The following is a 25,396-nucleotide window of genomic DNA, read 5'->3' on the forward strand; positions in this document are numbered from 1 at the left end:
GTTTCATCAACCAATTGCCTGGATTTTTATAAATAAGAAGTAAATATAGCAGACGATAGATAATCACGAAACGGAGGCGTCGGCGATACTTCATAAATGAACCGAAACTCAGCGTATAAGATAGCCTACTTGCCTCACAGACATGTCTACTTTTAAACAGAACAATTCAAAACGAAAGAAAACAGACAACAGACTGCTCTCTGCTTATGTAATCCGTATGAAATGTGCATTTCTCTCTGGCGCGTTCACTACTGAAGATCGCGTGCATCCTGCGGAAGACGGAAGAGTTGCAGATGGTTCAGGGTCGATTTCGAAAAATCTATATTTTTTACAACACTAGATTGTAGGCTACTTAGTTTATTATTTCAGATGCCTTTATTATGCATTTAGTATTTTATTATTATTTATTATACTGTATTGTGCTTATTTATTTAGCAATAAATGGATAAATGGAGATAATGCGCGCATCGCGCTGATGAGTCACTCAAAATTACCTCAATGGAAATTCCTTCACCATGACAGCCCTACTACTTATTGGCTATTGTGACAGTACTGACGTAATCACAATCTTGCTCATCCCGATAAATATCAAACATGTTTGATATGATCGGGGCGAGCCCGATTTGTGTAAGAGCAGATCGGGAGGTGCAAGATTCGATCTGTGAATGCCTCACATTACCTGATAATCTGTGCCGAACATCGGAACCGATCGAGGTCCTCGACAAGATTTTTTCTCCGATTCTCGGGAGGGGAAAATCGGGCATAAATCGGCCTAAAACTCCTGTAGTGTGAGCCAGGCTTAAAGGATGTTGTGCTACTGCTGGTGTCAGACTGAAAATCATGTAGATTTGAGAGTTTATTGAAGCAAATGTTGTGATCCTCTTTGGCTAAGTTAAAGGAAAAGTTGACCCAAAAATGTAAATTATATCATAATTCACTCATCCTAATTCTGCTCCAAACTTGTGTGACTTTCTTTTTGCCAAGGATCCCAAAAGGAAAAAGTCAGCAGAATGCCCAAGCTGCTCTTTTCCAAGAAAGCATTCTTGTTTAATTTGGGCTTTCAAGCTCCAAAAATGATAATACCAAAAATACCTAAATTTGTGAATAAAACAAAGATAATTGGAGTATGTTAAATTCTACTTTAGTCTTTCTACTTCAAAATTGCCTTGGTAACACTTTTTAAACTCTAGTTTAGGGTCCAATTCTCACTATTAACTAGTTGCTTATTAGCATGCATATTACTAGGATATTGGCTGTTTATTAGTACTTATAAAGCACAAATGAATGCCTTATTCTGCAAGACCTTGCTCTCCATTTCTAATCCTACCCAATACCTAAACTTAACAACTACCTTATTAACTATTAATAAGCAGTAATTAGAAGTTTACTGAGGCAGAAGTCATAGTTAATAGTGAGAATTGGACTCTAAACTAAAGTGTGACTATTACGTGTAATGCAATGGGTTACTTGACGTTTCTTTGTTATTATTTGTGTTACCAGCGATTTCTGATGAAAATTGTAAAGTACACCAGATTTACTTCAGTGTATAAACTAAGGTCATTCTTCACTGAAAATCTCAAATCTCATTTGAACATCCACATATTAAACTAGACATGTGGCATTCAATTATTAAGACGTGAGATATTTCTTCTATGGAAGAAAGAAGTTACAAAGGTTTGAATCAACAATATGAGTAAATAATGATAGCATTTTCATTTTTGGGTGAATGACAAACACTCACCATTTGTGAGATATTCTTTGCTTCTCCTTGCATGTTTATGCCATAAATAATTTCTGGTTTTGATTTACAGCTTTAAAAGGCACATGGGAAGAGTGAAACGAAATAGTACGTTAAAAAGAAACGACTCTGAAAGGCATAAGAACCATTGAGGACATAGGAAGTATGTTGAAGGTGAAATCACGTCTTTACCTTAATGAGAAAGCAGAGGAGAAGGTAAAGGAAAGATGGAGAGGAGCAGAGCATTCTGGGATGGGGTGAAATATTATGGAGTTAGAACGATGAGGATTGACAGCGGAAGAACTGGTCTGTTAAGAGCAGAGATAGAGAGATCAGACAAGAGCTGATGCCTTTGATGGTGTGTTATACAGAACAGCATTAAACTGCATTTTAAAGCTGGGGATTTTTCAAAGCGCTCTAAAATTATTAAAGGATCAATAAGTAATTTTTGCTCACTGGGCTTGGACTTTATACTGACACTTACTGACACTTGGTGGATGCAGTCATTGATGCCATTGTAAATTAATTTCCTATTCACAGGCACATTTTTGTTACTAACGGCATTACTTTTTCCAGTAACGAGTAATCTAATTGATTACTCTTCTCATCTTAATAACGCCGTTACCGTTACTGCCAAAAAATGCGGCGCGTTACTATAACTGATGAAGCTGGGGTTTTTTTATCAGACCAACTAGATTTGCGAGAGGCAAATACTTGTTTTACTGTTCTTCCTTGGTTAGTGGGCAGAGCACGAGACAAGTGTATAAATGCGGACGATTGGCTAAGGTAGAGTAAAATGTCATTGTAAGCCAATCAGAGGTAGAGTTGGGCGGGTGTTCGAAAGCACGCATAGTAGTGATGGGCATTCGGCTCTTTTGACTCAGCTCACTGAGCCGGCTCTTTTGGCTCACAAACGGCTCTTTAAATGACTTTGACTATAATATTTCAATTTTTATTACATAATTATTTAATTTCTATAGGCTAAATTTGTAAAAATAGAGTCGGCTTTTCAGATATGCGAGCCAGCTCCCAGCGTTCACCTAAAAGAGCCGGCTCTTAGAGTCGTCTCATTCGCGAACGACCCATCAAAAGCTCATTCGCGAACGAGTCGATCCATCATCACTAACGGCTAACGCTCATGAATTGCGAACGACCCATCATAACGCATAGTCGGACAGGGTAGAGGTGGGGTCACATTTGAGCATTTAAAATGTAATTTTACTTGAAAGTAACGCAATAGTTACTTTCTTAAGTAACTAGTTACTTTTAAAATTTGTAACTGAGTAACTAATTTAGTTACTTTTTGGAAGGAGTAACTAGTAACTGTAACTAATTACTTTTTAAAAGTAACTTGCCCAACACTGTTGTTTATCAAGATTCATTTACTTGGGATCTGACAAGTTAGGAGTAACTGATGACAGACTGTAGAATTATTGGACATTAATGCTTACACAAAATGGTAATGCCACTATACCTCAAGTGTGTATTGGTTTTCAATAATTTAATCGTCTGGAGTCAATTATTACCCTGGCTGACACGCGTACATATATCTATCTCAAGACATTTTTGACAACATTTGTTCAAGACAAGTGTTTGGCATGGTAACGGATATGACTATGTTGGTATGTTTGGTCTTAGTGAAATATATCTGCTACGCTGCTGCTGCAGAGCAAGTAAGATATGCGGCTGCAATAGCGTAAATTAATTATAGATTGCAGATCTATACAGGTGGAGCTGGGGAAGGTGGAGGGTTTCTGAAAGCGTGCAGCAACAACTACAGCAAATGCTGGCCAACTATTTGAAGTTTGAGCTGCGAGCTCATTGGCTACTGATACAGCAGGAACCAATCAGCTGTGGCCTATAACAATGTGATTGCAAGGAGATTGAGTTAAGTTAAGTTATCAGCCTGCGCTATCTAGAGTTTCATGACAGTACTTTGTATGTCTAGAATTCACTAATGTGTAGAACTTCCCTATACCACCAATTAAGTAATTTAAACTGCATATTTTTCAAAAGTAAAACTTTTTACAGTGGAAAAATATACTTGCCATACCTTGAAATAAGAGCCTGTCTATATAACACTTTCTATATAACATGCAAACATGTTGGTTTAGCTATCTAAATGGGTTTCATTTGTACAGAACAGGACGTTTTAGATGGTGCCATAATACCTTATCATGGACTTTAAAATTTCTGTTTTCCTTTGACTGGGGGATCTCTGTTTCGTCTCGATGGCTAAAATGAGACGTTCTGCCACTGCTTAACTGTAACCACAAATTAAAGCCCATTAAATATGTCATAAAGCTGCACTCCAAACATACAATAATGATATCTAACCTACAATTAATCAGATTGACTAAGCTGGTTACCTCCAGCATGCCAGATGTCAAAACACTTGTAAATCTCCCTCTACTGTAATTATGTTTCCTAACTTAGCTGAGCGATGAGGAAACACTCACCAGATGGGACAGACTCCCTGTTTCTCCCTGTATCTCCTGTTTAAAATCCTGCATGTGTAACGGTTTGGGTCTAGACATCTTAACCAAATGGATGTCGATGGAAGAGGAGAAAAGGATAGAATTAGACTCAGCGGACTGGGACAGTGCGAAAAAAAGTTTGCATGCACAATTACCTGCTGAGAGGGACAGGAGGAAGTGAGGGGACGAGGACAGGAAGTAGCAGTGCATTGTGGGAGACACAATTCATGAAGAGAGAGAGAGAGAGAGAGAGAGCAATTTGGATTAGTAGCAGAATGGATGGGTTGAGGAAGATCACTCTCTAGAGTTTGGTTTCCTTTCGTAGAGGACTCAACTAAACTGCTTTGACAACTAAAATCATAAAACAAAGGTTCATGTTGGATCAATGATCAGTGTCACACTTGCAACCTGATCTTGTCATTTGGTTGTCAATAAAGCTCATTAATGGAACTGTCACTTATTGTCTGGTTATTTTTATTATTATTGTTGTATTATTATTATAATTGTTATCTTTGCATATTAGGGGTGTGACGAGATCTCGTGCCACGAGATCCCGCGAGACTAAAATGTGACGAGATTTCTCGCAGAGTAAAAATATCGCCATGACGGAGCGTGAGGGTGAAATTAACATAGAATATGCCACCGCTACATTACGGTGCCCACCGCGTCACCACCTCCACTGTCGTTTCGCTGTTTTTATAAAAATAAAAACCATTGTAAACTACTGTAAACGTCTGCTCTGCTCACCGTCGCACACAGTGCAGCAGAAATCACAGTTCACTGATCGCGTGATGATGGCAGATGATTCGTTGCGCAACAGAGATAAACGTCTGATAAATGCCTTATCTTGTAGAATGCGCGTGTTTAGCACTTCCGCTCCCTATACACGGAGTGCGCACGATCACGAATTTGAAAGTAAAAGTAAAAAACGAGCTCCCTTATGCGCGCAAATTAGACGGCATACAATACAATAGTATGTGTGATGATGCAGCAAGGAAGAAGCGGAGAGAGAATCCAAATACAAGCACTTTAATCAAATAAACAGGTAATCCAAAGGAACTCAGGACAGGGACAAGAACAGCAAACAACTTCACCAACCGACAGCCAACAACTGAAACACAGGGGTTTAAATACACAGACAAACAAGCTAAACAAGATAACAAGGGGGCGTGGTAAATTAGAAACACATGGGGAGACTAATCAAAACGGGGAACAGCTGAACATGAAACAAGACACATGGCAGGATAACATGACAAACAGGGAATCACATGACAGACAAGAACAAGGAACAAAACACAAAACCCACACCGTGACATAGCCCCTCCCCTATGGGCGGCTCCCGACGCCCCTTAGTACAAAAAAAACAAAACAAAAAAACCCAAAATAAAATAGTTCAGGAGGGTGGTGAAGCGGAGGTGGTCTTGGGGGAGGGAAGGAGGGTCAAGTCTGTGCAGGGGGCAAGGCAGTTCAGGCGGCCAGGGCGGTGACAGTCCATCGGGCGGCCAGGGCGGAGACGACTCCTCGGGCGGCCAGGGCGGTGAAGACCCTTCGGGCGGCCAGGGCGGTGAAGACCCCTCGGGCGGCCACGGCGGTGAAGACCCCTTGGGCGGCCACGGCGGAGAAGACCCCTCGGGCGGCCACGGCGGAGAAGACCCCTCGGGCGGCCACGGCGGAGAAGACCCCTCGGGCGGCCACGGCGGTGAAGACCCCTCGGGCGGCCACGACGGTGAAGACCCTTCGGACGGCCACGGCGGTGAAGACCTCTCAGGCGGCCACGGCGGTGAAGACCCCTCGGGTGACCACGGCAACTCGGGAACAGATAACACACACACTTGCTCGGGAACAGACAAAACACTCACTGGCTCGGGAACAGACCACACACTCACTGGCTCGGGAACAGACATCACACACACTGGTTCGGGGACAGACAACACACACACTGGCTCGGGAACAGACAACACAGACTCTGGCTCGGGAACCGACAACACAGACTCTGGCTCGGGAACCGGAACAGACAACACACTCACTGGCTCGGGAACAGACATCACACACACTGGTTCGAGTGTGTGCGCAGCCCACTCACACCACATGGCTGTGGCCATAATGGCCAGTGTTGCGGTCACTGAGGGCTCAGGCATAGCAGTGGCCATATCTGCTGAGGGCTCAAGCGGCGCACATGTGGCATGAACAGTCTCTGGCTGAGCTGACGTGACGAGAACAGTCTCTGGCTGGGCAGACGTGACGAGAACAGTCTTTGGCTGGGCAGACGTGACGTGAACAGTCTCTGGCTGGGCAGACGTGACGAGAACAGTCTTTGGCTGGGCAGACGTGACGTGAACAGTCTCTGGCTGGGCAGACGTGACGTGAACAGTCTCTGGCTGCGCAGACGTGACGTGAACAGTCTCTGGCTGGGCAGACGTGACGTGAACAGTCTCTGGCTGGGCAGACGTGACGTGAACGGTCTCTGGCTGGGCGGTCTCTGGCTGGACGGTCTCTGGCTGGACGGTCTCTGGCTGGACGGTCTCTGGCTGGACGGTCTCTGGCTGGACGGTCTCTGGCTGGACGGTCTCTGGCTGGACGGTCTCTGGCTGGACGGTCTCTGGCTGGACGGTCTCTGGCTGGACGGTCTCTGGCTGGACGGTCTCTGGCTGGACGGTCTCTGGCTGGACGGTCTCTGGCTGGACGGTCTCTGGCTGGACGGTCTCTGGCTGGACGGTCTCTGGCTGGACGGTCTCTGGCTGGACGGTCTCTGGCTGGACGGTCTCTGGCTGGACGGTCCCTGGCTGGACGGTCCCTGGCTGGACGGTCCCTGGCTGGACGGTCTCTGGCTGGACGTGGCTGACGTGAAGCTCTGGCTGGACGTGGCTGACGTGAAGCTCTGGCTGGACGTGGCTGACGTGAAGCTCTGGCTGGACGTGAAAATCCAGCTGGGCGTGGAGGTCAGATGATGACCTGGCGTACCGTGGGAGGAAGCTCTCCAGACATCGGGAGAGTGCCTCTCTCCAGTCCAGACCAGAGATATTGGGAAGCTCCCTCGGGTTGACCTCCTTAGCCCCCAGCCGGTAACACAATTTAATTGCCTCGTCTCCGAGGGAGCAGGAAGAAGCAATAGGAATAAATCCCCACGTAAACTGAAATAAATCGGTGCTATCCAGGGCCAAGGCTGCGATCTGACCCGCGAATTCCCGGCTCATGCTGGGGAGATCAGACGAGGTCCGTGCTGCTGGATTCATCTTTGGTCGGTTGTTCTGTGATGATGCAGCAAGGAAGAAGCGGAGAGAGAATCCAAATACAAGCACTTTAATCAAATAAACAGGTAATCCAAAGGAACTCAGGACAGGGACAAGAACAGCAAACAACTTCACCAACCGACAGCCAACAACTGAAACACAGGGGTTTAAATACACAGACAAACAAGCTAAACAAGATAACAAGGGGGCGTGGTAAATTAGAAACACATGGGGAGACTAATCAAAACGGGGAACAGCTGAACATGAAACAAGACACATGGCAGGATAACATGACAAACAGGGAATCACATGACAGACAAGAACAAGGAACAAAACACAAAACCCACACCGTGACAGTATGTCTCCCAATATCAAGCCTATCTCTGGACTGTGTAGTTGCGGCTCTGGTGACTGGTCTCTGTTTGCACTTTGAATATGCTGTAACATCTGAAGAACGTTAATAAAAATACAATAAAACAACAACAATTTCACAACAATTATTAAGAGTTTGTGCACTACAGTAGGCCTACTTTGATTATGGTTGCACTTGAACTTATTATTTTTTGTTATTTATACTGTTTTTATTTCTATGTTCAATTTGTGGAAAGGAGTTCCATTAGGAGGTAACACACAGCCTCAATCAGAAGTTCTGGAAGCTCATAATTCATGTACAGTTAGGTCTGAAGAGACTCATGTTAAATCATACAGGAGAGAAGCCAGTCAGTTGAGTTTGTGGCAAAACCTTTTACAGTGCTTGTATATTATTGTCTTTCAATACATTTGATAATTCATACTCGAGTAGAAATGACATTCATTACAAGATGATTAGTTCAAACATTTCAAAATGCACCTGCAGCCTATTTTTCCAGTCATGAATTTTGTCATTGAGGATTTCTATAGAATATTGTGCAAAAATCTCATCTCGTTCTCGTGAACCCAATCTCGTGTCTCGTCTCGTGAGATAAGCGTCTCGTCACACCCCTACTGCATATATGTATATTTTTGTAGATAGCAATAATGTCTATTGCATTCATTCTCTGAGAAGAATCAAAGTAATATTTTTAGTTTTTAAAGTAGATATTTTGCAATAAACTTAAAATATATTGCTTCTATAAATAGAATAAACAACTGTAAATAAATAGTTTTATATTTCTTGTATATGATTCATAATGCTTAATGGGATTGCAAGCCATTAATCACACAATCTTGTACCATTGAATTTTTTCTGCATTTTTCAAACACTTCTTTGCTTCAAAACAAAGTTTGTAATGTTATGATGCACTTCATAGCTGGTCGGCTTGGTTCATGGGTTATAAAGCTTTAACAAGGACTATTTTAAAAACCCATGTGGGAAAAAATTAAATGGAAAAAAAATCTTTCGGAAACTTCCAGAACAAACTGAAAAAGTGGGCATGTCTCAGGAACAAATGTCACTCAGCACCTGTGAGCTTTTCGCTGATTCTCTCTTCTCTTCACAAAGCTGCATGTCTAGCTGCCCAGTCGGAGATCTATCCGTCTTATTAGGAATGGGGGAAAAAAGAGCAGGAGAAGGGCATGAGATGATAATGATTCATTAAAGACAAATGGGAAAGCAGTATTAGAAGTGTTAAACTGTATTAGAGATGGACAGAAGTGGATGTATAAGTAATGGCAAGCACTGTCAGAGGACAGGAGACAAGATTAGGAAAGGACATGGGAGGACGTATACTGTGGAAAGCAGCAATGCATTCTGGGATTGGGTGTGGTGGGGTTAATGTGGATATGGACTGGAAGGCCAGACAGCAGAGGAGTCAGTCTGTCCAGAACAGAGATAACTTGAACATTCAATATGAACTGAGAAACATAGATTACAGGGTATTGCACAGAGGTTGCTCTTTAATAGCGCAGGAGGCGTAATGGAGTTCTTAGTTATGTTTAACTGAAAGTAAAGAATTATCTCGGATATATATCCTGAAATTCTATCCTAAAAAACACACAAAAAGACATAGTATAGAGCTATAATTAATATGGATAGCAGCTTAGTTGAAAAATAACATCTTATCATTCCTCTTCATATAACAACTTTGCATTTGTGGGAAGCAAGCCATTCTGCAATATTCTCCTGTATTCCGGAGCATTAAATGACTTTTCACAGGTAAGTAGCTCACCAATACCAGCAGCTAAACAGGCTCTCCACACTATAGCCCCTTTCACACAGTGCGTTGATCTCGGGAAATTGCCGTAAAATTGCTAGAGTGCCTTCTGTGCGAACGCAAAATCATCCCGGGATTGATGCCGGGACCTAGTAACATCAGTCCTGGAACGTGTCCTGTGTGAACAAAAGCCAGGACCAATGCCTTAAGGGGTGTGTCGCACGGGTGAACGTGATTTCATTAAGTACCACATGTTCCTGGATCAACATCTTTGTTGATCCTGGAATACCTTTCCAATCAACCAATCAGATTTGAGGGACAAGTTTACAGTTTATGTCAAGTTTAGGCTTAGAACCAGGGTGAAGTACTTAAACATCAGTGTTATTCACCTATCATTACCCTCTGATTTTAGGGAAAAGTTATGGGTAGGGATTGGGTAAGGACTACATTTGGGGACAGGAATGTTGATCCAGGAAAATGTCTTACGGCCTGTTCACACAGGGACGAATTTCGCGTGCGATATTCGCCGTCGTTTAACGCCTCCTGACTAAGCAATGGGCGCCAATGTGAGTGTGCACACCGACGCGTAAAAGCGTCATTTTTTAATAAACGCCTCGGGTTCGTTTTTTTGGTTTGACGCGCCGCGTCAAAAACTATCCGACCAATGAGATTGGCGCTTTTGCTCACGTGTCTGGAGCTTCTGAAGTTACAGTAAAACACAACTTGGGGGCGCTCAAACACAAAACGGTCTTGCCGAGCACACATACGTAACGGCGAAGAAGATATACAGCGTCTACACTCTGCCGGGAAGAAATAAGAAGAGGAAGATGCAAGGCAAGATGAATGTAGAGCTGCTGGTCTTGTTGGTGTCTTTATAAAGAGACACCAACGACAATAAAGAACTATATGACAAACGCGACAAACTTGCTCTCTTCTTCTGAGTGACAAGCGAGTGTCAGAAGCGTAGTTGCGCAGCGCCACAGTGGACCGGGGTATTTCTGTTTTACATTAAGCGCCATCTAATGTCAGGGAATGAATTTGCATGTTCACTCGGCTCATCGTCAGCGAAAATCGCTTGGGTGTGAACACAAAAAACGCGTTGAAAAACGCTGACGAATAACGCGAGTTATTACTTGGCAGAATCACGGTGACCGTGTCGCACGTGCCATCGCACCGGCCTTTTTATCCACCTTATTCCTACGCCCCATGACGCTTTGCGCGAATTATGGGTGTAACTTCCGTTAAGCTGTAAACAATCAGTGAAAGGCTCGCTCTATGAACGCAATACGTTAAAAAAGTGTCACAATGAGATGACATTAATTGACTCACCCTTCAACCATCGAACATTAAAATGACATTTAAAAGTTTAAAAGAATCAAAGTTAGCCTACTTTCAACAGACCAAAAATAGCCCCAAAAGCGCGAGTCTTTGGTTAAATATCACTGTAGTAGGCAAATATATCTCTGTATTGTATAACAAGCCTTAATCAAAAATGTTCATTAACTTCAGCATTACGTGACACTATATCAAAGTGATTTCCGTCATTTTGACAGATATAAATTGCATTTACCTGTGAAAACAAACCTGGAAAGAGACGTGAGGATTTGAGGAGAATAACGAGAGATTCTTCGTGCATTCCAGTGAATTATTAATGGAATATCGTAAAATACGGGACAACAGACCACAAATGTGCCGTATTTGTTGTCCTTTTCCATGCTTTTACAGCGGATTGCAAAGGAAAAAATAAAAATCATCATCAGGAAAAGAAAGCAGCGACTGAAAAGAGCTCTTGCCATAGATATTCTTGTTATAACATTACGTCACTTGTCACGTTAAAATACCAAGTATAACGTTATTCTCATGATGTCTGAAAATAAATCATGAAGGAAAACTGACGGATCAGCTTTATTTGTAGGGCAACCTTATGATTTGAAATAATTCGTTTTAGCCTTTTTGAATGGAAGTTCCCCAAACCGGAAGTGCCACCCATAATTCAAAACGCAGTAAGGTCGTCAGGAATAAGGTGCGCTACAGCATAAGGGGAACGAGCCACTCGGCAAACCCAGTGGCGCTACTGGGGAGTATGGACTCGTCTTCGTGTAGAAATGACGAAGAGGAGTTATCAGCAGAACTGACATCTGACAGGAGTTATCACATCCTGACGTCACGTGTCTTTACGGGATGTGTGAGAACGCACTCACAGATTCCAGAAAATCACTGGCAGTGTGAATGAACCATAATCAAACGATCCCGGGACACATTATCCGTGTATTTTCCGGAATCTCTGTGTGAAAGGGGCTTATGACACTCTTCCTTCATGCTTCAATGTGGTAGAAATGCATTAATTATTATATTTCTCAGCAGATGTTCGAAGTCACTGCTCTGGAGCATCACCATGCAACCCGTGCTTCATTGTGATTCATCACTGCACACACAACTCATTTTCTGACCAATAACTTGTGGTTAAGACAATTAAAAGCTTAGTGTTTAGCCATTTTGGGCACGGCCCAGGAGTGTATACTCCGATGGGTTGTAGAAATTACAAGGAGGAGCATCTGGCCTACACTTTAATGACAGATGTCAAAACCCAGAACAAGCGTGTTACATATGAAGCCAGAGAGATGCACGCATTCACACACACACACACGCTGAGAGACGTGCTAGCATTATTTCTTGCAGATGCTGCTAAGTTCTATTTTGATTTTCATATTTACATTTGATAGGCAAAATTAAAGGTAATAGGTAATAAAATTGATTCAAATTATATTTATATTTAAAACAGGAAAAATATCTGTCAGTGGGGTCACTTTATTAAAGTGCCGCCATTATGCTTTTTCGAGTATTACCATTCATGCAATGTGTAATATAGCTGTCTGCGAAGTTGTTAAAGACCCACTCCAATGAAAATAATGTTTTTCTAGGTGTTAACATGTTCTTGTGGCATTTTTCTGATGTTAGAGGACATATCTTGAGAAAAATCAGCTCAAAGTTGTATTTCTGAGTATTTCTACATTCAAATGGCTGTGAATCAGTAGCAGACGCTAAAATGCCGGCTAAAATCGACTGGAGTTGTGACGTAGTAACTCCACTGGGCGTCTCCACACGCGACGTCTTGGAGTGAAATAATGATCGGTGATCGGTGATAACTTTGATTAACTTCGGATAATAATAATTAGCGTGTATATAATACTGTTGCCCCACCGGTATTGGGGATGTAAGCTAGCGGGAGAGACAGAGCTCTCAGCAACGGGCAGGGGGAGGGTCGTCTCCGTGCCAACGGCTCCGCCCACAACACAGAGGCGAATTGCTAATGAGCTACTGCCGCTCTGCTGAAGCGAAGTCTCAGAAAACGGCACAGGTTTTGTGATTTTGGCTAAAAATGGCATAATCATAATTTAAAGACCACTGGGAATGTTTAAAAATAGCTCAAAATATGATCGGAGTGGGACTTTAAGTCGAAAGTGCCCGATAAATAAAGTCATTGTCTCCCAAAAGAAAGGAAATATAATAAATGCACAGAGAATGAGAATGTCTGAATCATCTGTGGACACCTGGACTGATTGTTTCTCCTGATGTGAGCAGTAAAAAAGCACAAAAAAAATTCTCTTCCAGTCCGAGAGATCAATTTACATGCTTACAGGAGCCCTGAGCAGCCCAAGACCCCTTTATAGAACCAAGAGAGTCATGCGAGAGTCAGCAAGCCCCTCTTGGTTCTTCTCACATGCTTATATAAGCTCATAAAAGAATAGAGAGAAAACATTTATTCCAACTATTCTTTCAAATCCCACCTAATATGTTTTTACTGGCATATATGCTTTGAGAGTTATGATGTCCACTGGCATTCATTGACTTTATTAACTCTTTTGAAAGTCGTTTGAATGTACCGAGCACTAGTGTGTCCTCAACCGACCCACATCTGCTCTGCTAGAGATTATTAACCAATTATGGCGGAGCGGGTGTGCGGGGAATTCATTACTCAGAAAGCGATGATATCTGCAAAGACTGCAGGTGCATGAAATGATGCTCAGTCACTCAGTGATCAGAGGCCAGAACCGCAGGGCATGCAACAGCAGCGGAGTGAGGAAAGCCGACACACGCAGGAATATAGTCACCTGATGCGGAGAGGAGGCCTCGCCAGAGAACAGAGCGCTCAAATGCACAGCCTTCTCCTTTATGCTTTTTTTATGAAACTCCCTGGCCTTTTGAGTCTGGGCTTTCCTCTGAGTGAGGCCGGCAGAAAGAAAACAGCAAGAAAAAGGGGGGGAAGAGATTAAAGATTGAGCCGGCGGTGAACAGGAAAATCAGTTGTTAGATCGTTTTCCAGTAGAATGACATTTTTTTACTTATAATTAGGGCTATCAATTACGAAAGCCCTAAACCGCAACGTAAAAAAAAAAAAAAAAAAGCGGTAAAAAAAATAAATCAAATCTAGCATTTCGAGATTAAAGTCGAAACATTTCAAGATTAAAGTCAAAACATTTTGAGAATGAAGTCGAAACATTACGATAATACAGTCTTCCATAGAAGTGTGTGCATTCATAAAAGTGCGCGTCCACTGGCTCAGAGCGTGTGTGTGTGTGCGTGCGTGCGTGCGTGCGTGCGTGCGTGCGTGCGTGCGTGCGTGCGTGCGTGCGTGCGTGCGTGTGTGTGTGTGTGTGTAAAGAAATGCACTTGTGAAGTCGAACTGCCATGGATCAACACAAAATAGTAGCTTTTTACTTTTATCTGGGCTTTCAACAAAATTCTACACAGGTGCTTATCTACCAACAAGAATTACACAGACTCCACCGGAGTAGGAATCACAATCTGGTCCAAACTTTATGTGACAGTGTTTTTGAGGTGTTTTCGTGCTCGTCCAGGCAACACTATCTGGGTCGAGAACACAACAGTAACCGTTCTGTCTCCCTCTTCACCGTAAATACGTTCTGGATACATTTTAAGTGCATCATTCTGTATCCAATCATTTGGCCGGATCCCGAGATTTCCTCAGATTTAATAACCACTAATGGTGGTTTAGGAGAGATTCTCTGATATGATTGTGAAGCGCTTTGAGTGTAGGCCTAGTAGACATATGAAAGCGCTATATAAATGCCACATTCATTCATTCATTCATTCATAAAGCTGGATATCTCCATCCAGTCTGAAAAGTGTTTTCCGGGTTGGTTTTCCTATAGGCTAAAGTCTATTCCGGCGCAGTATATTTTATAACGTCCTATAATGGTAGCCTAATGCTGGTAGATTGGCACCTGTTGAATTTCCTTTTGTTGAAACAAAACACACACACACACACACAGAGTGTGAAACACTCGCTATGCACCAGAATGCCTGTGTGTCCGGCAATGTGAAACAATGGCAAGCACACACGCAACTTCTACGGAAGACTGTATTCTCGTACTCTCGAAATGTTTCGACTTTAATCTCGAAATGCTAGATTTTTTTTTTTTTACGTTGCGGTTCAGGGCTTCCCGTAATCAATAGATATTGTTTGATATTGTTTGATATTGTTTTTTTTAATGCCGTTAACCTGATTAATCTGTTTGAGTGGGTTGAAATTTTTATTCAAACATACATATTTGTTTATACATTAATACGTTTAACCTGAACCTGATTGGTTCCTGATACAGCAGGAACCAATCAGCTGTGGCCTAGATAATGATGTGATTGCAAGCAAATTGAGTTAATGACCTATCAGCCTGTGTCATCTAGAGTTTCATGACAGAACTTTGTATTTAATTTTTTTTATTTTTGTTAAAGGTCCCACCTGGAATTTATTTATAAATACATTTTCTATTAAGAAGACTTTAAGAACATTCGTTCATAGCTCTTTACAAAGAGGACAGAACAATTTTGAATGCCAAAATGGTGCATGTTCTACTTCGAAAAGATTATTTAAATACATTAAACATTCTATATAGACATTCTAAAAGTGCTAATAAATTGCATTGTGCTATTTTAGCCAAAAAGTATATATAACAAAAACTTAATATAGGTTGGAAAATGACTATTCCTTTTGAAAAGAGCAGAGTTAATTGTAACAGGGTTGACTTTTTTACACTTTTTTCATTTATAGCCTTGTGATCATATTCATGACACAGCAAGGTGCTTATTAAAATAGAATTTAATTTCTATAAATATCCCTTTTTCAATAATCAATTCTTGACTGTAAAAAATCATGGTAATAGGGTGGATATTTTAACACACTTTTGTGTTTAAAAGGAGATATTTACTACTGTATAAGACAATAATGTCATTATGAACAGCTTGTTATTTTAATAAGAGATGGTAAGATCGAAATCCGTGAAAACAACTTAAGTATTTTAAATAATATATTGTTAATTAAAATAGACACAAGTACTAGCTTTTATGTCCATGTTAATGAGGGACAAACGTGGCACCCATTTTGGAGAATGACCCAACTGCATTACATTAATGTACAGATTAAATATAATATCTGAGCATGTTTAATTTATATAAAAAGTTGGCACTTTAACTATAGGAGCCCTGCTTATAATACAGATATTAGAGCAGAGAGAAGATGTTGGTGGGTCACCTGGCTAATCTCATCCTCCACCCTCTGGAGGCGCTGGAGCATTGCTGTCATGGCCAGCACTGCCGAGTGACCCGAGCCTGAGCCGGCTGTGTTCTCTGCCTCTGAGTGTGTGTGAGTGTGTGTGTGAGTCGGGTGAAGTGGTTTCCTCTGTGGATTCAGAGGACTGGAATGAAGCGAGGGGAAGAGAGGAGCCGAGGGTGGAAACTGTGAACACACGGCACATGTGGGCAGCGCTGGATATAGACTGTTGTACTGATAATACACAAACTTATTGGGGACATTTTTAAGTTTTTAAAGAGGACCTATTCTGCTTTTTTACATGTTCAACTTTCTTTAGTGTGTAATGTTTCTGTAAAATGTCTGCAAAGTTACAAAGCGCAAAGTCAAAGGGAGTTATTCTCTATATTAGTGTCACTGTTTCTGAACTCCCTGAAACGCCTCCATTGTAGTCTGGAGTTTTCTTCCGGGAACGAACACATCACAATATTCCTCATTTTAAATAATTCCCTCCCATGGCATACGCCAAAATTAAAGGGGCGTGGCCTGGTTGATTGTGCTAGTGTGTTGTTGCCATGTTATGGTAAGGGGCGTGACATTTCCCAAACATGCTTGAAGCGGTTGACCAATTGCAACTGGTCGAGCTGACCAATCAGAGCACATTGCTCTTTCCAGAAGGAGGGGCTTCATAGAGACAGGAACTAAACAGAGCGTTACTGACAGACTGGGAAAAGAGGAGCTGCAACAATGGAGAATATGGGAAAAAGCATGAAAGCCTATTTCAGTGGACCCCAAAAAACCCAAAGACTTTGTAAAAGGGCATAAAAGGTCCTCTTTAAAAGGTATAAAAAGTCAAATATCACCAATATATATAACAGCTAATACGAGGTACTGAATGGTACTTTTTGGGGGGGGTGTAGACTAACTTTGGAGGTTCTACCTGTTTTTTAGGGGGTGGGGGTGGAGGAACTTTCTTCCTGATAATGTTAAAGAGGGGGCTATCAGTCATATCGAGCGATGGGGGTCTTGGAGGCCTCTCGCCATTACAGTCAGACTGAGATCATTATACCAGGAGCAGTTTCAGAGAAAGGAAGCCAGGGTCAGAAGCACAGGAAGAAGAAAAGAGAAAGAAGAGATTAACTCGACACAGAAATACTCAGATCAGCCCTAGTAAAGTGATTCTGCAGAGCCAAAGTTTGAGATCATTGTTTAAAAGAATAGTTAACCCCAACATCTTTTATGTCGTTTAAAAAACTAGGGTTGCACAATATTGGATTTTTTTGGATTAATATTGCGATATGAAAACAACTTCACCGGATGACTTGAGAAACGATTAACTTGCGTTAAATATCAAGAAGTAACATTTCAATGTTTGTGAAAAAGAGCAAATAAAATGTAATTCTGTTACAAAAACAAATTGTATGGCTTCAGACAGCTTGGAATATATAGAAATCATTATCCTTATAATATCTTCCCACCTTATAGTCGCATTTAGCAGATTAGAGCTGGATGATAATACAGTTTATTTTTGTAACAGAATTCAATTTGATTTGCTCTAAAATCTTTGCTCTTTTTCACAAACATTGAAATGTTACGTCATGATATTTAGCGCAAGTTAATAGTTATTCAAGTCATCCGGTGAAGTTGTTTTCATATCGCAATATTAATAGCAGGAAAAAAAAAAAGAGCAAAGATTTTAGAGCAAATAAAATTTAATTCTGTTACAAAAATAAATTGTATGGCTTCACACAGCTTGGAATATATAGAAATCATTATGCTTAGAGCTGGATTATAATACAGTTTTCATTTTGCAACAATATAAGCAATCATGCATCAGAGATTTGCGCTATTGTATATACCGCTTTATGTGAGTATAATGCGTATCTTCAGCGGTCTTTACCTGCCGGCGAATAGAACAGCTTGCTGTGCTGTCCTCAAATTTTGCTAGAAGTTGAGTGGCCATAAACTTGACCTTGTTTTCCTTCAGTTCCCGTCCCTCACTGGATACAGAAGAACTCTGATTGAAGGATTTGGCTGTCTGGAAGAGAAATTGACCAATCAGAAATCAGCTACAGTTTCCCATGCCCGTAACCTCAGTTTAACATTACTATAAACTATCATACTGTAATACTGACCTCTTCTAAGTAACTGATTTTCCTTCTTCTCTTGTAAATTGCATCATCGTCTTCAGACTTTTGTTCATTCTAAGAAGCACAGGAATTGATTATTCACATTTCATATCACATTTTGTTATGCCTGATTAATTATAATTAAAAAATATATATATGTAAGTTTTGAAACAATAAGTTACATTTATATTTCAAACTTGTGGACTTTTTTTTGTTTTTTTGTTAAAGGTCCCAAATGGAATTAATTTATAAATCCATAAAAATATTCATTTATTATAAAACTATTTGGTAACACTTTACTTGAAGGGGTGTGCATAAGACTGACATGACACCTTCATAATCATGACATGACACATGTCATGAATATGAAGAAGGTTTTATGCATGTTTATGACAACTGTCATTGAGTGTCATTCGCTCAATTATCACATTTTTGATGCAAATATGACATTGTTTGAGATGTCCTTGTTATGACACCTTGACATTACTAAGACAACACAACCTATCATAAATATGTCATAAACATGACATAGCAGATTAATTATCAAACTTAAGATACCACTTAGCTTTATGTTGTCATATGTCATGAATATGAAGGAGGTTTTATGCATGTTTATGACAACTGTCATTGAGTGTCATTCGCTCAATTATGACATTTTTGATGCAAATATGACATTGTTTGAGATGTCTTTGTTATGACACCTTGACATAAACCAATACATCATAACCTGTCAGTGTCTTTGTCATGACAACTTGACATTACTAAGACAACAAAACCTATCATAAATATGTCATAAACATGACATAGCAGATTAATTATCAAACTAAAGAAACCACTTAGCTTTATCTTGTCATATGTCGTGAATATGAAGGAGGTTTTATGCATGTTTGTGTCATGTCATGATTATAAAGGTGTCATGTCAGTCTTATGCACACCCCTTCAAGTAAAGTGTTGCCAAATTTTTTAATCTGCTTTAGATCTGCAAATTTTAAACTTGATGGCATGAACAAAAATAAAGTCCACCAAACACAAACCGTAAAAGCGCTTGTAATAGATCAAACCCATTGTATACTACCTTGGGTATGCGTTTACGAGGCTGATGTAAACTCAGGGATCTGTAAACAGGTCTGGAAGCTGTAGGACATTTTTCCTTATTTGCATCACCATCTCGCTTTGAATCTACAATAAACCACATGATAGAAATTTGCATGACATTTAACACTAAACAACTACAACAAGCATTGCAACCAAACTCGCATCTCTTTGTAAAATAAAAGCCTCATATTGCAGCTTGATTGAGCCATCTGAATCAAACATGCTTCTGCTGTATCGCAGGTATGACATTTAACTTTATATAATGTGGCATATTTCTGGCCTCCTCCAGTGCGGTGATGTGCAGATCTGTAGGGCGGAAACCTGGTCTCAGACAGACATGCATTCCTGGCATGACTGAAGGAATTGTGTAACACAAATGTACTAGTGCGAAAGGCCAGATAAAATTCTCCTCTTTAGGGACTTTCCATGAAAGCACTGTATGTTTCCTTAATGGACACACCTTATGCAAACTCAAACTAGATGAAAGACACGCTCAAAGTGGTCTTGTGTCGATGTGACGATGACTTGACAATGTTTGAAGTGGAATACACGCCTACTGTATACAACACAGTATACACTGCATATACTAGTATGCTAGATTGTTGTCAAGTGCCATCCAATTAATTCCCACTATTAACTAGTTGCTTATTAGCATGCATATTACTAGGATATTGGTTGTTTATTAGTACTTATAAAGCACATATTAATGCCTTATTCTGTATGACCATATTCTACATCCCTAATCCTAGCCAATACCTAAACTTAGCAACTACCTCATTACTTATTAATAAGCAGTAATTAGGAGTTTATTGAGGCAAAGTCATAGTTAATAGTTAGTGAATGGGGAAAATCGGACCCTAAACTAAAGTTTTTGTATAGTAAGATGTAGTTTGCCTTTTTTCCAAATAATTTTGTCAGAGAAATACCTCAAACAAGCAATAATAATAATAATAATAATGAGAAATCACCATATTAGAATGATTTCTGAAGGATAATGCGACAATGAAGACTGGAGTAATGATGCAGAAAATTCTGTTTTGAACACAGGAATAAATTACTGTGTGTTCTGTGTTCTAGGACTTTTATTTTGAAGTGTATTCTCTGTTCACTTCCTGTGGTTTGTTCCCGTTTTCCTTTCTTTCTATAGTTAGCCTTGTTTGCATGACAATTCATTACCCACACCTGTGCCTTGTCAAGCCTCTTGTTCTCCAGTGTATATAGTATACCCCTGTGTTTCAGTAGTCTGTCATTGTTTTTGGTAAAGCTGTTGCGTTTCCGTTCACCAATGGATTATTATCTTGTTGTTTCTAGTTTGGATTATTGTCTTCCCTGTTTGAATGATCATTCATTTAAAAAGAAAAAATCAATGAGATCAAATAAATGCAGACTTTAAAAAAAATCTTTTGTGATTCTGATGATTGCAAGTATGCTATTCCAAACAATGTCAGTGATCCTTAATGAACTGTAATGAAAGAGTTCACGATGTACCTGAAGGAGGTAGAGGCGTTCCCCGGAAAAGCTCATAGAATTTGGAGAGGTATGTGCTCATGCTGGTCTTGTCCGGCTCCGGTCCTGACGCCAGCTCTTTCCCTGTCATGAACGGCTTGATGCCAAACTCCTTCTCGGACACATCAAATGCCAGCTGAAGATTTTTGGCACAGTCTTGCTCATTCAGAGAGTCGTAATCGCTACAGGAAACAATACGATAACAGCAGAGAGCATGAATTAAACAAGCTGACCTCTTGACATGTGTGCTGTGAAAGGACAATCGCAAGTTATGAAAGTTCTCTGGTTTCCTTCAGCTACTTTTGACAATCTCAGATGACAGACTTGAAAAATGGCTCCTGATAAAGTGTGTGAAACGTTGCAACATGGTTCAAACTCTTTCTCGGCCAAGAACGCTCAAGTTTAAGTCACAGTTTTGATGAATAAGTAAGAAGCTGTAAGACGGGAAAATGGTTTCTCAAGAGGTCAAAGTGCATTTCACATGTCCGGCTCATGTTTAGGCTTACACAGTAACTAACTGTGCGGAGGAAAACGCTAATAAACACACGAGAGTTGACTGGATGTGTTGCCAACACAGAACAGGATTTGTAGGCATGTCAGGAAGCAGACCAAATATTTATGAAATGTGCTTATGACGTAATTCCATTGCTTATGTTTTACTCATCAGATGAACATTATCAAAGTGTCACGTAATCTACTGTTTTACTAGAGACTGCCATATTCATTCTTTATAATGGGCAATATTAACATGTATTATGAGTTTCATTTTTTTAGTTATGTATTTTTTCTGGATATGGTAATACCATTGTTTTCAGACATGTGCTATGCTTTTTTTTTTTTTTTTTTTTTTTGATATAGTACCATGGTAATACTATGGGTTTTCTTAGACTTGGTACCATGTTAATGCCATGTACCATATTTACTTGTACATGACACCTAGGCAGTGGCGTAGGTTTGATTTTTAAATTGGTGGGGACGGGGACATCAATATTTAATATATTTAATGTTTTGATCGAAAATATTGCTAGGGATATATCAGTGTCACTGGATATTGGTAGGGACACGTCCCTAGCGTCCCTACTAAATTCTACGCCCCTGCTGACCTAGGTAAGACTATGTATGTATTTTTAGTAACACTTTATTTCACAGTGCCCTTGTTTAGCATTTTACACGTAGTTACTATAGTAATAAGTATACATTATGCATAATTACATGCACCTAACCCTAAACCAAACCCTAACCCTATAGTAAGTACATGTTAATCATTATTACTCAGTACTTAAATGTATAATTACACTGCCGGTGATTCTACCGATCAGGATATTAGATACAGATTTTTAATTGTAAAAGATAAAGACAATGCGGATGAGAGACGATGTAAAGAATCTCACATGATCTGCGGTCTGAAGTGATGAATGAGAGCACAGAGAGCCAGGCCACTGCTCCAACAGGAAGTGAGGTCAGTCACATTCACACCCCTGTAGCCCTGCGTCTGCTTCTGACACCACGTCAGTAACCGACTCGGCCTGATCTCAGACTCTGTTAAACACACAAACACAAGCAGAGGGAAATGTTATTTTGAAACTGATCAACACGAACAAATATACAAGGGTTGATCGGGACTGAAAGTCGAGGTGACGTCTCTGTCAGGTATCTGAACTTGACTCATTAATCCTCTTACGCAACACACTATTTATTAATGTTTCACAGTAGTGTTTCACCCTGACAGCTAACAACTGTTTTTAGGAGCACTAAAGCCATGTGTCAACAAGCACAGTTGACCAGCAAGAGCTGAAAGGATTTATTGTGATTGATTTGAGGAAACAGCAGCATGAACAGAGACTAAAGAAATGTGATATTGCTGTTTTTGCCTCTTGTTCCATTTCCTCTTAAAGAGGCAAATTTAGCCAAGGAAAGAGGAAGTTGTGCAGAAAACTCCATGCACAGCACATTTTTAATTGATGTACAGAACCACTTAAATGTTTGGAATAATTCAGATTTTATTCAGTCTCTTTTGTATGGAAGCTTGTTTCCGCCACTGAATTAAAAAAAATATATATAATAATTGCGACTTTTTATCTCACAATTGCGAGATATGAAGTCAGAATTGTGAGAAAGTTGCAATTGCGAGATATAAAGTCGCAATTCTGAGAAATAAAGTCGCAATTGCAAGAAAAAAAGACAGAATTTTGAATTTTTATCTCACAATTCGGACTTTTTCTCACAATTGCGAGTTTACATCTCGCAATTCTGACTTTATAACACCTAATTGCGAGTTAATATCTCAAAATTCTGACATCTTTTGCGAGCAATTGCGAGTTATCAGGCCAATTCTAAGGAAAAATAAAAGACTAACTTTTTTCCTCTCAGAATAGATTATATCTCACAATTCTGACTTTATAACACGCAATTTAGACTTTATATCATGCATTTTTGACTTTATAACACGCAATTGCGACTTTATATCAATCAATTCTGACTTTATATCTCGCAATTCTGACTTTATATCTCGCAATTCTGACTTTATAACACGCAATTGCGACTGATATCACGCAATTCTGACTTTATATCTCGCAATTCTGAGAAATAAAGTCAGAATTGCGAGATGTAAACTCGCAATTGTAAAAAAAAAAAATTCAGAATTGTGAGATAAAAAGTCGCAATTACCTTTTTTATTTTTCATTCTGTGGCGGAAACAAGCTTCCATACTTTTGCTCACCAATTAAGGCTGCATTTATTTGATCGAAAATAAAATAAAAACAGTAATATTGTGAAATATTACGATTTAAAATGACAGTTTTATGTTTTAATATATTTTAAACTAATTTATTCCTGTGATGGCTAATCTGTATTTTCAGCATCGTTACTACAGTCTTCAGTGTCACATGATCCTTCAGAAATCTTGATGATATGCTGATTTGCTGCTCAAGAAACATTTCTGATTATTATCAATGTTGAAAACAGCTTTTGCTGTTTAAAGGAATAGTTCACCCAAAAATTTAAATTATCCTATTATTTACTCACCCTCAAGCCATCCTAGGTGTATATGACTTTCTTCTTCCAGCCAAACACAATCTGATTTATATATATATATATATATATATATATATATACCGGTTTATATATATAAATATCCTGGCTCTTCCCAGCTTTATAATGGGAGTGAGTAGAGCCTGAGATTTTGAAAACCAAAAAAGTGCATCATAAAAGTAATCCATATGGCCATAAAGTGGATTAATAAATGCCTTGCGTAGTGAAGTGATGGGTTTTTGTAAGAAAAATATCCATATTAAAACTTTATAAACTATAATCACTGGCTTCCGGTAGAGTTGAAGGATGAACTCTGACCCGACGTACGTATGAAGTAGTAATAATGCATTAAATTGATAAAAGTGATGAATGAATGAAAGGAACAGCATGAACATTCTTCAAAATGTCTAGTTTTAAGTTTCACGGAATATTTCACAAGTTTGAAACAACATGAGGTAAATAATGAATTTCCATTTTTTCGGGTGAACTACTCCTTTGGCAGCATGGCGTTCCTGACGGCAGATTTGTTTAGGGTAACAGTCTTCTCACTTTGGCTCTGCTGGTAATAACAAATCTCAGTCTGGATCGAATTCCCTCGGCAGAAATAAATTCTGCTTCCCCCTGAACCTGCCACATGTTGGGAGGAGTGCAGTCGCTCTGCTGTTTTGAGATCGTTCCTAAAACAGGAGCTGGCTGTTACTGTATCTGCTGGATGCAGGAATGCTGTAAACACATCTGAGCTGCTCGCCTTTTCTCAGTGTCTGTGGTTATCATATGCAAGTCTCAGCCCTCATATACAGTACTAGCCTGGCGGCAACTCTTGGGGAACTGGACGCTCCACTCAAAAGTAAAAGAGCAGAGGATAATTATAGACACGTGTTAGACTGATTAGCAGGATCTTCTGACCTCGCCTGGCCAAGTTGACAGGACGGCGTATCGTGGCGGCCCGTTCCAGAGAGCACGGCTTCATCTCTCCACAGATATAGTTGTTCCGGACCTGCAAAGGAGAAAAATAAACAGAGATCATTTCAATGAGAGTAAATGATTCTCATTAGATGAGCCATGTTAAACAAAAAATGGCACATGGTAAAATCGCTATAACACAGCTTCAATGAGGTTATTGCTTTCAAAAAACAGTGACAGCATAAATACTGGAAAATGTGTGTTCAACAAATGGTTTAATTTATTAATAATAATAGTTTAAATGTTTGTAATAAATATATAGTTCAGTAGTCTGTAGGCATTTGTGGTTGCAAAGCAACTTTGTCTATTACTGTACTATGAGCTTGGCAACTATATGTTGGGCTACTTTATTATATTATTTATTTGTTGTGTTTATATACGCTACTGATTAAAAGTTTGGAATAATAATAATAAAATGTTTTTGAAAGATGTCTGCATTCATTGAATCAAAAATAGGCTACGGTAAAACATTCATAAATACTAATATAATGTGAAAGGTTTTCTATTTTGATATATTTACATAAGAAATGTATTCCTGTGATCAAAGCT

General features: G+C 39.9%; 1 protein-coding gene across 13 annotated transcripts in view; it reads right to left on the reverse strand.

Annotated features, from left to right (window-relative positions):
• Window positions 1-25,396, reverse strand: part of mical2a (microtubule associated monooxygenase, calponin and LIM domain containing 2a) — an 84,230-nt gene that overhangs the window by 11,433 nt on the left and 47,401 nt on the right. For 2 of the 13 annotated variants that reach the window (XM_056265811.1, XM_056265808.1), the window contains exons 11-24: window positions 24,791-24,881; window positions 22,246-22,393; window positions 20,837-21,036; window positions 19,329-19,432; window positions 18,260-18,328; window positions 18,025-18,162; window positions 17,065-17,178; window positions 16,128-16,331; window positions 13,690-13,797; window positions 4,198-4,275; window positions 3,910-4,002; window positions 1,931-2,046; window positions 1,742-1,811; window positions 801-831 (exon numbers count right to left, since the gene is read on the reverse strand). In XM_056265811.1, coding sequence (XP_056121786.1) covers window positions 801-831; window positions 1,742-1,811; window positions 1,931-2,046; window positions 3,910-4,002; window positions 4,198-4,275; window positions 13,690-13,797; window positions 16,128-16,331; window positions 17,065-17,178; window positions 18,025-18,162; window positions 18,260-18,328; window positions 19,329-19,432; window positions 20,837-21,036; window positions 22,246-22,393; window positions 24,791-24,881 — 1,564 coding nt within the window. The remainder of the gene's footprint in view (window positions 1-800; window positions 832-1,741; window positions 1,812-1,930; window positions 2,047-3,909; window positions 4,003-4,197; window positions 4,276-13,689; window positions 13,798-16,127; window positions 16,332-17,064; window positions 17,179-18,024; window positions 18,163-18,259; window positions 18,329-19,328; window positions 19,433-20,836; window positions 21,037-22,245; window positions 22,394-24,790; window positions 24,882-25,396) is intronic. The other 11 variants (XM_056265815.1, XM_056265812.1, XM_056265820.1 and 8 more) reach the window with 9 other exon arrangements.

Source organism: Rhinichthys klamathensis, unplaced genomic scaffold (assembly GCF_029890125.1).
Source record: "Rhinichthys klamathensis goyatoka isolate OS25496 unplaced genomic scaffold, OSU_Roscu_1.1 h1tg000240l_1, whole genome shotgun sequence".
Lineage (NCBI taxonomy): Eukaryota > Metazoa > Chordata > Actinopteri > Cypriniformes > Leuciscidae > Rhinichthys > Rhinichthys klamathensis.